We start from the raw sequence: 13,068 nt of genomic DNA on the forward strand, positions 1-13,068 counted from the left end.
ACCAAGACAGGAGCCTCTAGTTGGCTGTGACATTACTAAGGACAAGTTAGTCCCCTCCTGGCCAGCGAGGGCAGAAGCTCAGAACAGAAGCAGCGGGACAGATGGGGGAGAGGAAACGAGCACCGTCAGCTTGTACTTAATTTGACCTGATTTCAAATTGTTATTTCAAAACTACAGTAAGAAAAACAAAGTATTAGAACATAAAAACACTAGAACGTAAAAAGTTTTAGGAACGAACACATTTTAAAAGTGCCAATATAATATGACTCTATGGAAGGGTTAACATATTTTAAAAGGACAAAGTAATCTGATGAAGGTAATTTAAAATCCGAGCATCCTGCCTCTCCCCCACAGCTGCCCCAAGCAGAATGACTAATAATGTCAAACACGGCACACACATACAGAGACACGTGTACGCAAACCATAGTAACCCTAGAAGATCTCGAATTCCTGAGGAAGCTTGACTTTGGCCCCTTCCAGCCTTCCATCACTGATGTGTAAATACAGGTATGGGGGATGCTACTGTCCCTGTCACTGGGATGACGTTCTCAGCACCCCAGAGTGCCCCTGGAGTCACATAAAATGGTTACTGGTGAGTCTGTTAATCTTGACCTCCCTTTTGGTAAGGAATATGTATTTCGGGAGTTGTGGGAGGAAAAAGATCGTTTTAGGGCATAGAAAAGGATAGTTTAGATGAATGATAATGCCATCTCAGAAACGTGAAACTGGCAGGTTCCTGGGACAATTTACCTACAACGATGTAGACTTTTTTCCTCAGGAATATGCCAGGTGGTGGCAGAAATACCGGTCACTCGCTCCAACTCAGTTCTCTTTCAGAGGTGAAAGAGGTCATGTTGGAATAATGGCAAGAAGTATCTGCTAAAGAAAACCCTTAAAAAAAATAAAATCAAATAAATCCACTAATGTTTGTTAAAGGGGAGAGGAACTAACTTAAAAGCAAACAAACAAAAACTACTACCGGATGCCTGGCACAGAATGGGGCTCTGTACGTGTCATCTTGTGGGACCCTGACAGAGGTCCTCTGAGAATCTGATTCCTAAACGTATAAATTAGGAAACAACACAGAGTGAGTAGTCCACCCAGAGGCGCGGAACTAGTACGCGGTGGAGGACGGGTTTTGGTGAACAGTCTGAATTCTGATTCTGTCTGCACCAAAAGCCGGGGCCCTTCGTTCCCACCAGGCTGCCTCTCGTACCGGGAGCCAGCGAGGTCCACGGCGGGGCCTCTCCTGGGAGGCTCCCTGCAGGATCAAGAAGACAGGACGCAGACATGTGAGCAGCAGCAGGACTGGGCAGGTACTAGGGGCCCAGTGAGTGACACTCAACATGGTTTGCACCTCATTAGGGTGGACCGGAAGGTTTGGTCAGATCTTTAAAATAATTTTCCCAAAAAAAAAAAAAAATGTGGTAAAATAGATAAAACATAAAGTTACCTGTCTTAATTATTTTTAAGTGTATAATTCAGTCTCATTAAGTACGTTCACATCACTGTGCAACCATCATCACCATCCACCTCCAGAACCTTCCCCCGCAAAGAGAAACTCCATACCGATTAAACAGTAACTCCCTTCCCCCATCCCCTGGCTGCCACCATCTTTCTTTCTTTCTCTCCGAATTTGACTGTTCTAGAGACCTCATATAAGTGGAATCATCTAGTACTCGTCCTTTGGTAACTGCTTATTTCACTCAGTGTAATGTCCTCAAGGTCCACCCACGTTGTAGCATGTGTCAGAATTTCCTTCCTTTTCAAGGCCAAATAATATTCCCTCGTACGTATATACCGCATTTGGTTTATCCATTTATCTGTTGATGGACACGTGGGGTTGCTTCCACCTCTTGGCTGTTGTGAATAACGCTGCTCTGCACACGGTGTGCAAATACCAGCCATGTGATATAAATAAAAATCTGGTATCAAAGGTGAAAACCGTATTCCAACACGAGAAATAGTGGGAGATTGCACAGCGTGCCCTGGGGACAGAAACACGCACAGAGCAGAAAAGCTGAAGACCCAGAAAGATACTGGATGGAGGCCAGATGACAGGGGCCATCGCATGGGACATCACTGACAACTCGGTCCTTTGGGACTAAATATGAGAAGTTTCTTCTTTGAAAAGATTTAGGAGAAGATAACGGCTATCGTGATTGCTAAAGAACACCCTCTTCACATTCACTTTGCCTTCTATGACACTATTGACCAGAGGAGATAAAAAGATCCAGGAAGTCAAATGTCAGTCAAATGAGTAAACACAACCTTAGCTTCTGCCAACGAACTTTCCAACGTACACAACTATTGGGGCTACAAGCTTTCGCCGAAGGTTCCTTGTGTGAATCCCATATTACAACTTTAAGTAGGCAACAAAAACACTTCGCAGACAATCAGTGAAGGCATCAAATAGCTTTCTACTCAGAGAAATCCTGCTTTGACACAGCCTCTTCTCTTACTTCCCTTGGAATTTCAGGTATCAGCAAAGTTAAATAAAAAAAAAAGGTAAAAACATGATCTGAGCCTGTCTGAAAGCTCGTATCAGAGATAGGAACATCTAAGTGAACCCAATGACTCAGGAATAAACTAAAAGGGACCATCTTCATGCTTTGGACTAGAAGAGCTTCTAAGCGGAGGTGAATAGTATGCTACACCTGCCCGATTTTAACACATCTGCTTATGATCAAACTACCGCCAGTTTGAATACACCATTATGGTGCATCAGACTTTAAAATCAAATAGGATACACAGAAATCCTTTCCCATCAGCCACCAGACAGAGCCGTTTCCTGTGTTTACCAAAAGAGAAAAAAAAAGAAAACGAAGCTCAGATAGTGTGCAGTGTTGTTGGCCACCAGGAGGGGTGACGGGAGGACAGACGGAGAAAATGGGTCAGATGGGGGAGCGGGCAGTTCGCTGCTGTCATTCTCATAGACCAGCGCGGCAGGCCCAGCCCCAGACAGTGACGCCAGCCTGCAGTTGCGCACAGACCTTTGCTCTGTTCACCGTGTGAGGAACAGCTGGGCTGAGACGATCACTCACACGAACGGCTTCAGTTTGAACTAACCGGACCTTCGGGCTCTTAAAGAAATGTTTATCTAGCAGAGAGACTCATGAAATATGTTTACAAGGTTGCACATGTAAATGCTGTATTAAGGTTCTCAGAGTGCTCTTTGCTGTGACATACTAGGGGTGCAGGGGGCAGACGTCACCCCACGATTTTAGGCCATGGACTTCCCCTTGTACTTACTGCAACATAGGAGAGAGTTACGGTGCCGTCTGTGTGTGCCTCGCTCCTGTCCTCAGTCTAGTCTCTTCTTACACGTGCTCCAGATTCTACTAGCTCTCAATGGATTAGACACCCAACAAAGCCAAAACCAAAGTCTTCTAGAATTTGGAACAAGCATGCGTGGAATTTTCTCCCAGTGCTAGGTGTAATTGTTTGAAAGAAGGTATTACACAAACACAAAACCCACACAACAAAGTCAAAATGGCCCTTTTGTCCTTGCCGTTTTAATCAGTCCATTGATTGATTTTTAAAAGCATGTATTAATACATGATTGAGGGCACCAAAAAACCACTGCCTGTACGAGAACTATTGGATTATAACTTTCATGCACATTTGCAAACTATGAAAGCTACCTCCAGCAATCTAGCTTCAGATGAGAAATACGGTTTTCAGAATTGAAAAAGAAAGAAAAGAAAAACTAACTCGTTTACAAAATCATCCCTAAAATGTAAGACCAATTTAAGATTAGAAGTCAATTGTTTTCCCTCTGGAATGAATGAACCAGCCCTGGGGAAGCCCGTCACCTGCCTTTAGTTCTGTCCTCCTTCGTTCCTCTCTTTAATACCTCACAGTATACGCTTTTTGCGCTAAATGTAACTTTCTCATCTTACTTCTCCTGTGCCCCACCCCTAGAACCCTGCGGGGACACCACCTTCTCCTGTAGTAGTGTGAGGATTTCACACTATTATTCTTCCAAGGGAAATCCTATCACGACACACTTCCGGGGCAAGTGACTGCGTTGATGACTCTCTTAACACAGGGTCTACTCTGTTTTGAAATGCGAGGTAGCTATATCGCTGAACAGGGGAACCAAGAAGCCATTTTTAAAAAGCAAACAGATACTTTGTAGACAGGCGGTACCCCATAGAAGAAGAAAAGGGCAGGACCTAGACTGTCCCACAGACAGGCATTTCCAGCTTCCTGGGCCTGCGTGTCCTGATATGCAAGGTAGGAATGAACACCACTGTGCTGCCAACCTCACAGTTTGGTGAGAATAAAGCGAAATACAGAGTTATTATACTTTGTAGAGAAAGCCTTCACAGGCTGTCTGTGGAACGATCACCTACTCCTGAGAGCTCCAGGGTTTGCTTCCCTAAATGTAACTTTTTCACATCGCCAAGAAATTTGGCAGACATGAGGTAAGCAAGGGTCTTTTGCTAAATGTCAAAATTAGCTACAAATGGCTTTCTGAACACTCTTGGGCATTCTATCAATGATTCCATATGATCCAATTTCAAAGTCTTCCACTAAGTGTAACTTTTCCATAACTTTATCAAATCAATCCTCCCAGGAATAATACCACTTTACCTTTAAAACTCAATTCATATTTAAACGTCCTCTAGCATGTATTGTGTCACGTGACATAACAATGCTTTGATAAAGTAGGCATTATCACAAATCTCATTTTGCTACAAAGGAAAGGAAATGGCAGAACTGCATCTAGAACTCCAGGCTCTTTGAGAACCTCGGCACAGAGCACCAGATAGGATCTGACTGGCTGTTTTGCCAACGAGAGATGAAGAGAGAAGTTATTATAATTCATACACACGATGGATGCCTCAGAGTAGTAGGGCTTAATGCTCTTGTGGAAGCCTTGCTGAAAAGACTGCAAGACAAGGCAGGTAAAATATGATCCTTCTTCCCCCCTACACTGATTAGTCCTGACCACGTCTTAACTCGCAGGTGGGAAGATGCTCTGGCCCAGGCGGCCTGTCTTCCATCTTGCTCTTCGAGCTCGGGTGCCAGCTGGGCCTTCACTGAGCCTAAGCTGTTCCCTGCCAATGCCCTTCCTCCCACGCCTGAAGACAAGTCTCAAAAGCCTTTGCTGTGTTTCAGCTACACGCCGGCCAACAACATATGCAAAACAGATGCTCTTCTTATCACAACGGCAAAGACTGCATGTACAAACGAAAACATTCAGGACTGAATGGATTGGAGGCGAAAGCGAGGCTGAGTAACTGACAATATGTGCTGAGATTCGGGCCTGAGAAAAATGAGGCAGACTTTAAATTGCATTTCAATCAAAAAAAATAAATTTACTGTTAATAAAAAAGTTGATTTTGAGTCTATTCTATCTCTCCTCCTCCCTGATAAATTACTTTTCGGGCACAAAGGTCAAAAGAGCTGGTAAAACTCCCCAGCATAAAATTTAAGATTTGGAAGCCTAATTAGAAGAATGGACTCAATTCAGTTGGAGCCATTTGATATTTTTACTATGCTTACTGGATTTTTACATATATATATAAATTTTTTTTTTTTTTTTTTTTTTTTTTTTACATAAAAGAAACAACATTCTAGACAGTTAGTGCAGTGTCAAAGAGCAGTCCTAGGAAGTACCTGCATCAGAATGACCTGGCTGACAGTTAAAAGTGCAGATTCCTGGACTTTGTCCCCCGCCAACTGGGTCAGAACCGATGGATGCTAGAACTGGGAATCCACATTGTAACCAGGTCTATTTTATTACACCGTGAAGTTTGAGAACCACCATTCTAGACAAATGACATTAAATTAGGAAAACCAAGAGTTGAGGATCTGCAGTTAGAACAATGAACAGGACAGGGAAGAATAAATACTCAATGGACTTTCGGAAGCAGATACCTTTGGTATCTGTTTGGCTAAAGTCCAAATTTAGGATACATGTGGTTAGGAAAAGAATGAGCTAACTTTGAGCTGGCTATCAACTCTGTCTTCAAACAACTCAGCGAGAAAAATAGCTCTGTTTTGGTGTATAGTTGGTTTTCGTTATAGTAATAGATTTTTCATTAAAGCCTACTTCAAAAAACATAATCACTTCTGGAATCCTACAACTCGAAAGTGACTTAGCTTTTAAAGAGTTTTGAAATTACTTGACATACACCGCCTTGCTAAGCCAAAATTGTAGACAAAATTGGGACAATGAAAGAATTAACACATCCCATAAGGTGTCAGGTAGTCTGAAGTTCACGGAGGCTGGTTAAGTGTTGATTAGACAATCTGTGTACTACTTTTAGCAATGTACTGTTTTTTGCAAGTTACTTTCCCCAGTAGATAAGACATTTTAATTTAACAATACTTCTTAAACTCTTGATTAGAAGAAAAAATATTTCAAAAGTAGCTATCAGTGATAACTAGTATTTATTCTGAATAATTTTCAAACCTTTCAAATAGTTTCATCAAGCTTTCTTTCCCTGCTGTGATTATTAGAAATTTTGTATTCTAGCCATCTTGGGTTCTTATTCAAGCTCTTTGGCGTTAGGAAAACTACTTAACTTCTGAACCTCAATTTCTTTGTCTCTCTCTCCTTTTCTTTCTCCTTCTAAATAAAATGCAAACTAATAGAGCTGAACACTGTAAAGAGTTGGCAGCCAATACCTGACACTGTTATACCCAGCTCATAATTTTTACACACAAAGGGCAAAATCAACTAGTCTTTTAGATAATTCTTATGGAAATTCCAGGCATATTTTGTGAATTAAGGACTAAAATCCCATTTGTTTCATCAAATAGAAAATAATCAGGATTGATGCATAAAAAGATGTGAATTAGCTATTAGCTATCAATTATGATGGCTAAAAAATAATTTTGAAATACAAAATAACTTTTGCTTCATTAATTTAGATGAAAAATGTGATTCCAAGGATTAACATTTATGAAAAGCAACAGGAACACCAAAGATCAAAATTATGGCCCTCTCTTGCACCAGTTTTTATTTAGCACGATTCTAGAAAGAATCAAAATGATATATTTATCCCCTATCCTAGGGGCAACGTGTTTGCTGTGGACGTAGACCATTAAATTTAACTGTAATCTATTTCAAAGGCCGATATTTTCAAAATGATCTGCTGATTAACTGGAACTGTCAGACATAATATGTTTCCAAGAGAATGATAGCTCACCTTTATTATTATTCATTCCTAAAGATAGAAATGTTCTTTTTAAACAGTTTATTAGAAAACGTTTCTGCATAAAAACCACTGAGTATTAGTATATTCTAAGGGGAAAACCACCTTTCCCTACCTACCATCCTCAGTGACAAAATCATTCAGCTGCAGAAGTCTAAGCACCTGGTAAGCGCCAGGCACAGGGTGGAAGGGCTATAAAAATAAGGAGATACCGGCCTTCCCCTTGAAGAGCTCACAGTTCTGCAAGGAGAAGAGTGCTGCAAACAAATTAACTCTAAGAACAAAGTCTTAAGTGTGTACAAAGGACCTAGAAGGACACAGTAGAAGGTGCAATTTGCTTGAAAGATTTGGGTGAAACTCATCTGAAAACAAGATATTTTATCTAGGACTTAAAAATTGACTAAAAGAGGAGTTCGAGACATCGAAGACAGAAGGGCAGTGGAAGGAGAGCGCACTTCAGGGAGAGAGGATGACGTGTGCGAAAGGTGCGGACGAGAGGTGCGCGTGAACCCAGGGCTGGGACCTGGGGACAGGGACGGGGAGCGGGAAGGAGGTGCGAGCGGAGGGGAAAGGGTCAACTGGAAGGTTACGGCCAATCGAATCATAACGGGTGAGCTTCAGCAGTCTGGACTTTTTCCTAAGGCCCAAATGGAGTCCTCCACGTTTGTTACAAACGTCCAATAGATGACACACGCCCTGTTTACTGTAAGCACAGTGCTGACAGCACGTGCAGAGACGCAGGCCTGAAGGCAAGGTGACCCGGCGGGCGGCTACTGCAGTGTCTTCCAGGTGAGACACTATGGGACTCGAATTAGAACAGTAGCGGCCAGAATGCCGAGGAGGGCTGGACCCGAGCGGTATTTAGGACACAGGCTGACAGGCGCGTGGCGGGTGGGGGAAAAGGAGCGTGACTTCAGTTGTCAGCGTGGTTGGTGAGTGAATGATGCCGCCACCACGGAAGCTGCCAGACAGAGTCTGAGGCAAAGGTCTGAACGAGGAGACGCCGCACCGCGTTCAGGAAGCAGCGGCTGCGCAGCCGGGAGGGTCTCACGACCCTGGCCTGGCTCACCTGGAGGCAGGTGGGCAGGGGAAGATTAGAAAAATCAATCTGTGAGTCATCAGTGTATGGGTGGCGGCTGCAACCACGGATTGGAGGGGACAGCAGCTCACAGCGGAACCCATGCTGCGTGGTGACACTGTGGAAGGGGTAAGTTACGGTACACCCACTCGACTCGCTTTCCCACGGTCATTGAGTGTGACCATAACAACAACGACTGAGACAACGTGGAAAAGGGCCCGACGTGGTAAGTTACAAAGAGCAGAGCAGCCTGCAGTGACGTGCAAGAATCCTGAGACTATTACGCTGTGCGCAGGAAGCCAGACACAAAGAAGAGCTACTGAGTATTTCCACTGACCTGACATTCTAGATTAGACCGAACTAACCTTTGATGATAAAAATTCTTTCAGTGTTTGCCCTTGGGGGATGGGAAGATCCACTGGAAAATGGCAGGAAGGGATTTGCTGGGACGACGGGAATGTTCTAAGTCTGATAAGGGTTTTGTAGGAATACAGATGTCTGTCAAAATTGCCGGAACGATAAGCATTCCTGTGTACGAAAATTACACCTTACTTTAAAAAATGAGAGTACAAAGTTGCATATATTCATATAAACTAAGACAGGGGAATAGGCGAATACGAAAGTTACATCAGGGTAGTGGAGTGATGGGCTGTTTTCTTCTCGCTTAAGAATTGTCTGTAATTTTTATACACTCTTCTTAAATAAGAAGAAACTTCAAAACCTCAAATGCCTATAAATATTTACCGATTACCCACAAGAATGGAAAGCGTACTGTATTTTTTTCCCATAGGAAGCAGGAAAGAATCTCTACAATTAAGGACTTTACTATCTGAAGACAACAGGGAAACACAAGACACAGTAAACACGTCGATGTAAAATATCAAGAGATTCCTGGAACGAGGGGACCCTCCTGGTTCTGTTCTGAGGAGACTGAGGGTTTTGGGTTTTTTTGAAGAGTTTTTGCAGAAGCAAACGGTAAGTCCTTTTGTGAGGGGGGCGCGGCTGAGACGCCGGAGACACGCAGGCTGCACTTGAGGGAAGTCAGCTTCACCTGGCACTTGGGGACACTGGTCAGAGTACGAGTGACATGACGACAGGAAAGTCAGTTAATGACGGGGAAAACTGGAGACTGTGAGAGTCCGAAGGTCAAACGCACAGAAGACTCTTCTTGGGTTTCCGTGCTCCTGAGTTTATGAGTTGCCCTTTATCCCCGCAGTTCTTAGTAGTTTGGGAACCTTGTCTCAAGTTTCATAGAAAAGATAAGGAAAAATTATCTGACGAGAGAGTGACACCAATGACCCCCCCCCCAATAGTATTTTGGAGGTTTTGGGGTATACTCTGATGACAGTGATGGTGGCACCTCTCTTCTCTTCAGTCGCCTGTGACGGGTCGGGCACTGTGGCATTGCTTCACGTACAGCACTATCTCATCCGAGCTCTACAACCAGCCAGCAAAATACACAGTGACTTCCTACCGCCAATGAAGACACTGTACTCAAAGAAGCTGGGTAACTTCTAACTAGGGGCGGATGGACAAACACCTAGACTGGTGACCCCACGCACTGAACTCTACTGTGTCAGGGGAGGACTGATGGGGTCTCACTTCCATTCAGTCCCAAGAGCCTGTCCTGCGGGGTTTCTGGTAATAGCCTAATTACTGTTCCTTTCTGTAGTGTAGTTTATGCCATCACAAAACAGCCAATGAGGTTAATTACCACACAGCTGTAAAACTGCATACACATTCCAGTACCTGTTATTTAATAGCAGGTAACACTTGGTGCCATCTTGGGGCAATTACCGCCATTTTACAGAGAATGAAACTGGGACAGAAGAGATGTCAAGTGACTTGCCCTAGGTCACCGGGCTACCAAAGATTTGAACCTGGATAGCGTGGCAACCCAGTCCTAACCACTGTGCTCTGCCACCTCGATGTTTAAAACTGAGTTTTCAACTTCGCTATGTCAGCCTACCTGCTCCCATCTCAACTAATGCTGAAACTAGCCATCTGACTGGCACCTCTGAGCCCATTCTTCCCAGACTGCTTCATCAGAAGTTTACAGGTTTCGCTTCTCTCCACATACAGAACCCAAACCCTTCCCAAAATGCTGTATACACTGTCACCAGAGTGACTCTGCCCGATTCAGGGGCAGCAATGACACATTCCCTGAGAGTCTAGTGTTGGGCGGCTGAGCCATATGGACAGGCCAACGCTGCATCCTGACACCCTGACCGCAGCAGGAACAGCACACCAGGGCGCTGCCCTTATCACAGTTGGAAAGGTGACAGTGGGGACAAACCGTTCTGGCTATTTCCTGTCAGGCTGGGTGACTCACTGGAGGTGCCGAGTACCTGAGCCCCAATTCAAGTTGCTCCATTGAGCTGTCCACTCACATGCAGAAAGAGGAGTCCCCCATTCAAGCGGAGTGAATGAGCGCGGTGTTCCATCCTCCTCTCTGCCCTGTCTTGGGAGAGAGGCTGAAACGTGAACCACAAGGCAGGCTCCCCTCCACCTCCGCCAGGCGGTTACGAACTCTGAAACACCCACACAAAGCCCTCTTTCCTGATCGTCTAACTCTACGTCCGTTACGTTATTCAGGGCACAGACAACAGCAAATGAGGTGGGTCATTTGGATCATCAGAAGGGCAGCGGTCAAGTTCGGTAACATGGCATAAAGCCTTGACAGTCTTCGAGAGCTGGGCTGCCTCTCAGCTGTGGTTTCCTTGAACTATTTCCCAAGAATTCTCAAGTCTTTGGTTCTGAAGTTTCATCTGTCTTAAAATTACTTTTCCAGAAAGTCCTTCCTTTCCACAGCCTAAAATAAGGTCAGGACTGATATCTTGGCTGGGTATTCAGAGTCCCAGAGAGTCGCCCGTGAGTCTGGCCTCGCCTCCTGCTGGGAGGTGACGAGAAGAGGACACGGAAAGTCAGTCCTGACCCCACTTTCCCTGCCCTTCGATTCTTGCCCTGGGGGAAGGGGTGGGATAATTAAGAGTGTTCAAAGTCCAGCAAATTAGATTGGCAGCGTTCAAACTCTGGTCTTGTCCAAGAGGAAAATGCATAGTTTCTCCTAGAGCAGGAAGAACACAGCTTGCTTCTCCAGCTGTGACCTCTGCGTCATTTATACCTATCTAGGCGTAACTGTAAGTGGGGACTGTCAGCACTCAGAGAACGCTGCAAACAGCAAGGAAGTCAGCCTTTTGGTGAACGGCGCCAGATCGGGCTGCAGCTAAAGCAGGAAGCTGATTCTCCAGGCTCAGGAGCCCGGGGCAGACAGGGGGACCCCAAGTCAGTTCACTCCAACACGGTAGTTGAGGTAACAGGTGGTGTTGTCTCTGCTCCATGAACCCCAAGGACTTCTCAGAGAGACGGGAACTAAGACAGAGCCTTTAACTTTATATACTCACAAACCATCCCCTGGAAGCGTCATGTAATTATGGTTATCAGAGAGGGAATATCCCTGCCACCCTAAAAATGAAATGTGATTCAGGAAAAAAAAAAAAAAAGAAAGAAAATGACGGAATTATTTAGCAAGAATTCATGTAATTCCAAAAATCATTCTGTCCCTCTCTTGAGCAAGAGAAATGTTTTGGTCATCACAAGCTCTGCTAGGCTTAGTCAGATCAGTGCCAGGAATTCTGTGAACTGCAGGTCAAGCTGCCAAGATTCAAAAGAAATGTCGATAGTAAGTGTTTGCACAGATATCAGCGTGTGAGAGCTAACAGGCCCCGGCATGCAACTCCAGCCACGGTGCAGACAGGAAAGCTGAGTCTTCCCATTTTCCCCTTGTCCCATAAAATTTGACAAAACAAAACAAACAAAAAAACTCTTACCTAGCTCTCCCCGGAGGTTAACAAGTTCTTGAGACAGGGTCTTCTGTTGTTTCAGTGCTTCCTCCCGCTGCAGAAAACACACATCAAGTTACTGACGTTTGCAAGAGGGTCCCTTTCATTAAGGTACACGTTTGTCATCACCCGGAAAACGAGCCCCACAACTGAGAAGCCAAAGATACGCATCATTTAGGCTAACAATTTGTGTTGCTTAAAAAAACACAGTCATCCTTTAGTTGTTAAGGCAATTCGTGTCTCAAAAATCTGTATTTTCGCAGGTCCTCGTGAAACTTTCATTTGAGGCAGTGACTGGCCCGTTAAAAAATATTTACTTTGAGCCAATGTTTCACTGCTGATCCAGAGAACCTTCCGGCTAATGCACGCCGTGCTTCAGACATAATGCGTTCCGTTCTCCTCCTCCAAGGACAGTAAAGACCTGATCAGTTTAAGATAAATATTTAATGTTCTAAACACAGGCGCTTATACATACTTTGTGCTATACTCACAAATAAAAAACTTTCGTTACAAGACCAACGCTTTATTTCTAAAAGAAAGACAAAAAGTTTGTTATACAGCTGCCGCAGATAATCTTTTAAGGACAAAATTGATTTTATTCAGCCATGCACTATTTTCTAAGAATTATCGTATTGTGAGTCAGCTATAATTCTAAACAGATGTTAAGAGAAACAAACCAAAGAAACCCAGGTAGCTGTTTTAGTATTTAAAAAGCAATTATTAACCTTGGGATAAATAATTTTCAAGTCACCAGCAACTCACGGAAATCACTATCACACACACACACGCTTCCACGCATACAGTAATTAGACACAGTGCCTTAAAAGAGTAGATTCCCTAGCACCAGGGCGTAACTAAGGAAAAGGAAGAATTCCAAAGCTCTCTGAAAAATGCCCTTACTGGGATCACCCAAGACGGAGCTCTCACCGCATCTTGATCACCGTATTGCAGAGATCATGGGACCCAGCCTTTGCAG

The 13,068-nt window shown here is 44.1% G+C and overlaps 1 protein-coding gene across 3 annotated transcripts in view; it reads right to left on the reverse strand.

Moving 5' to 3' along the window:
• The window catches only part of MTUS1 (microtubule associated tumor suppressor 1), a 44,411-nt gene that overhangs the window by 9,685 nt on the left and 21,658 nt on the right, over window positions 1-13,068 (reverse strand). For 2 of the 3 annotated variants that reach the window (XM_012663004.1, XM_012663005.1), the window contains one exon: window positions 12,081-12,147. In XM_012663004.1, the coding sequence (XP_012518458.1) occupies window positions 12,081-12,147 (67 nt within the window). Of the gene's footprint in view, window positions 1-12,080; window positions 12,148-12,583; window positions 12,622-13,068 lie in introns of all 3 variants that reach the window. The other variant, XM_012663006.1, reaches the window with a different exon arrangement.

Source organism: Propithecus coquereli, unplaced genomic scaffold (assembly GCF_000956105.1).
Source record: "Propithecus coquereli isolate 6110/MARCELLA unplaced genomic scaffold, Pcoq_1.0 Scaffold79, whole genome shotgun sequence".
NCBI lineage: Eukaryota > Metazoa > Chordata > Mammalia > Primates > Indriidae > Propithecus > Propithecus coquereli.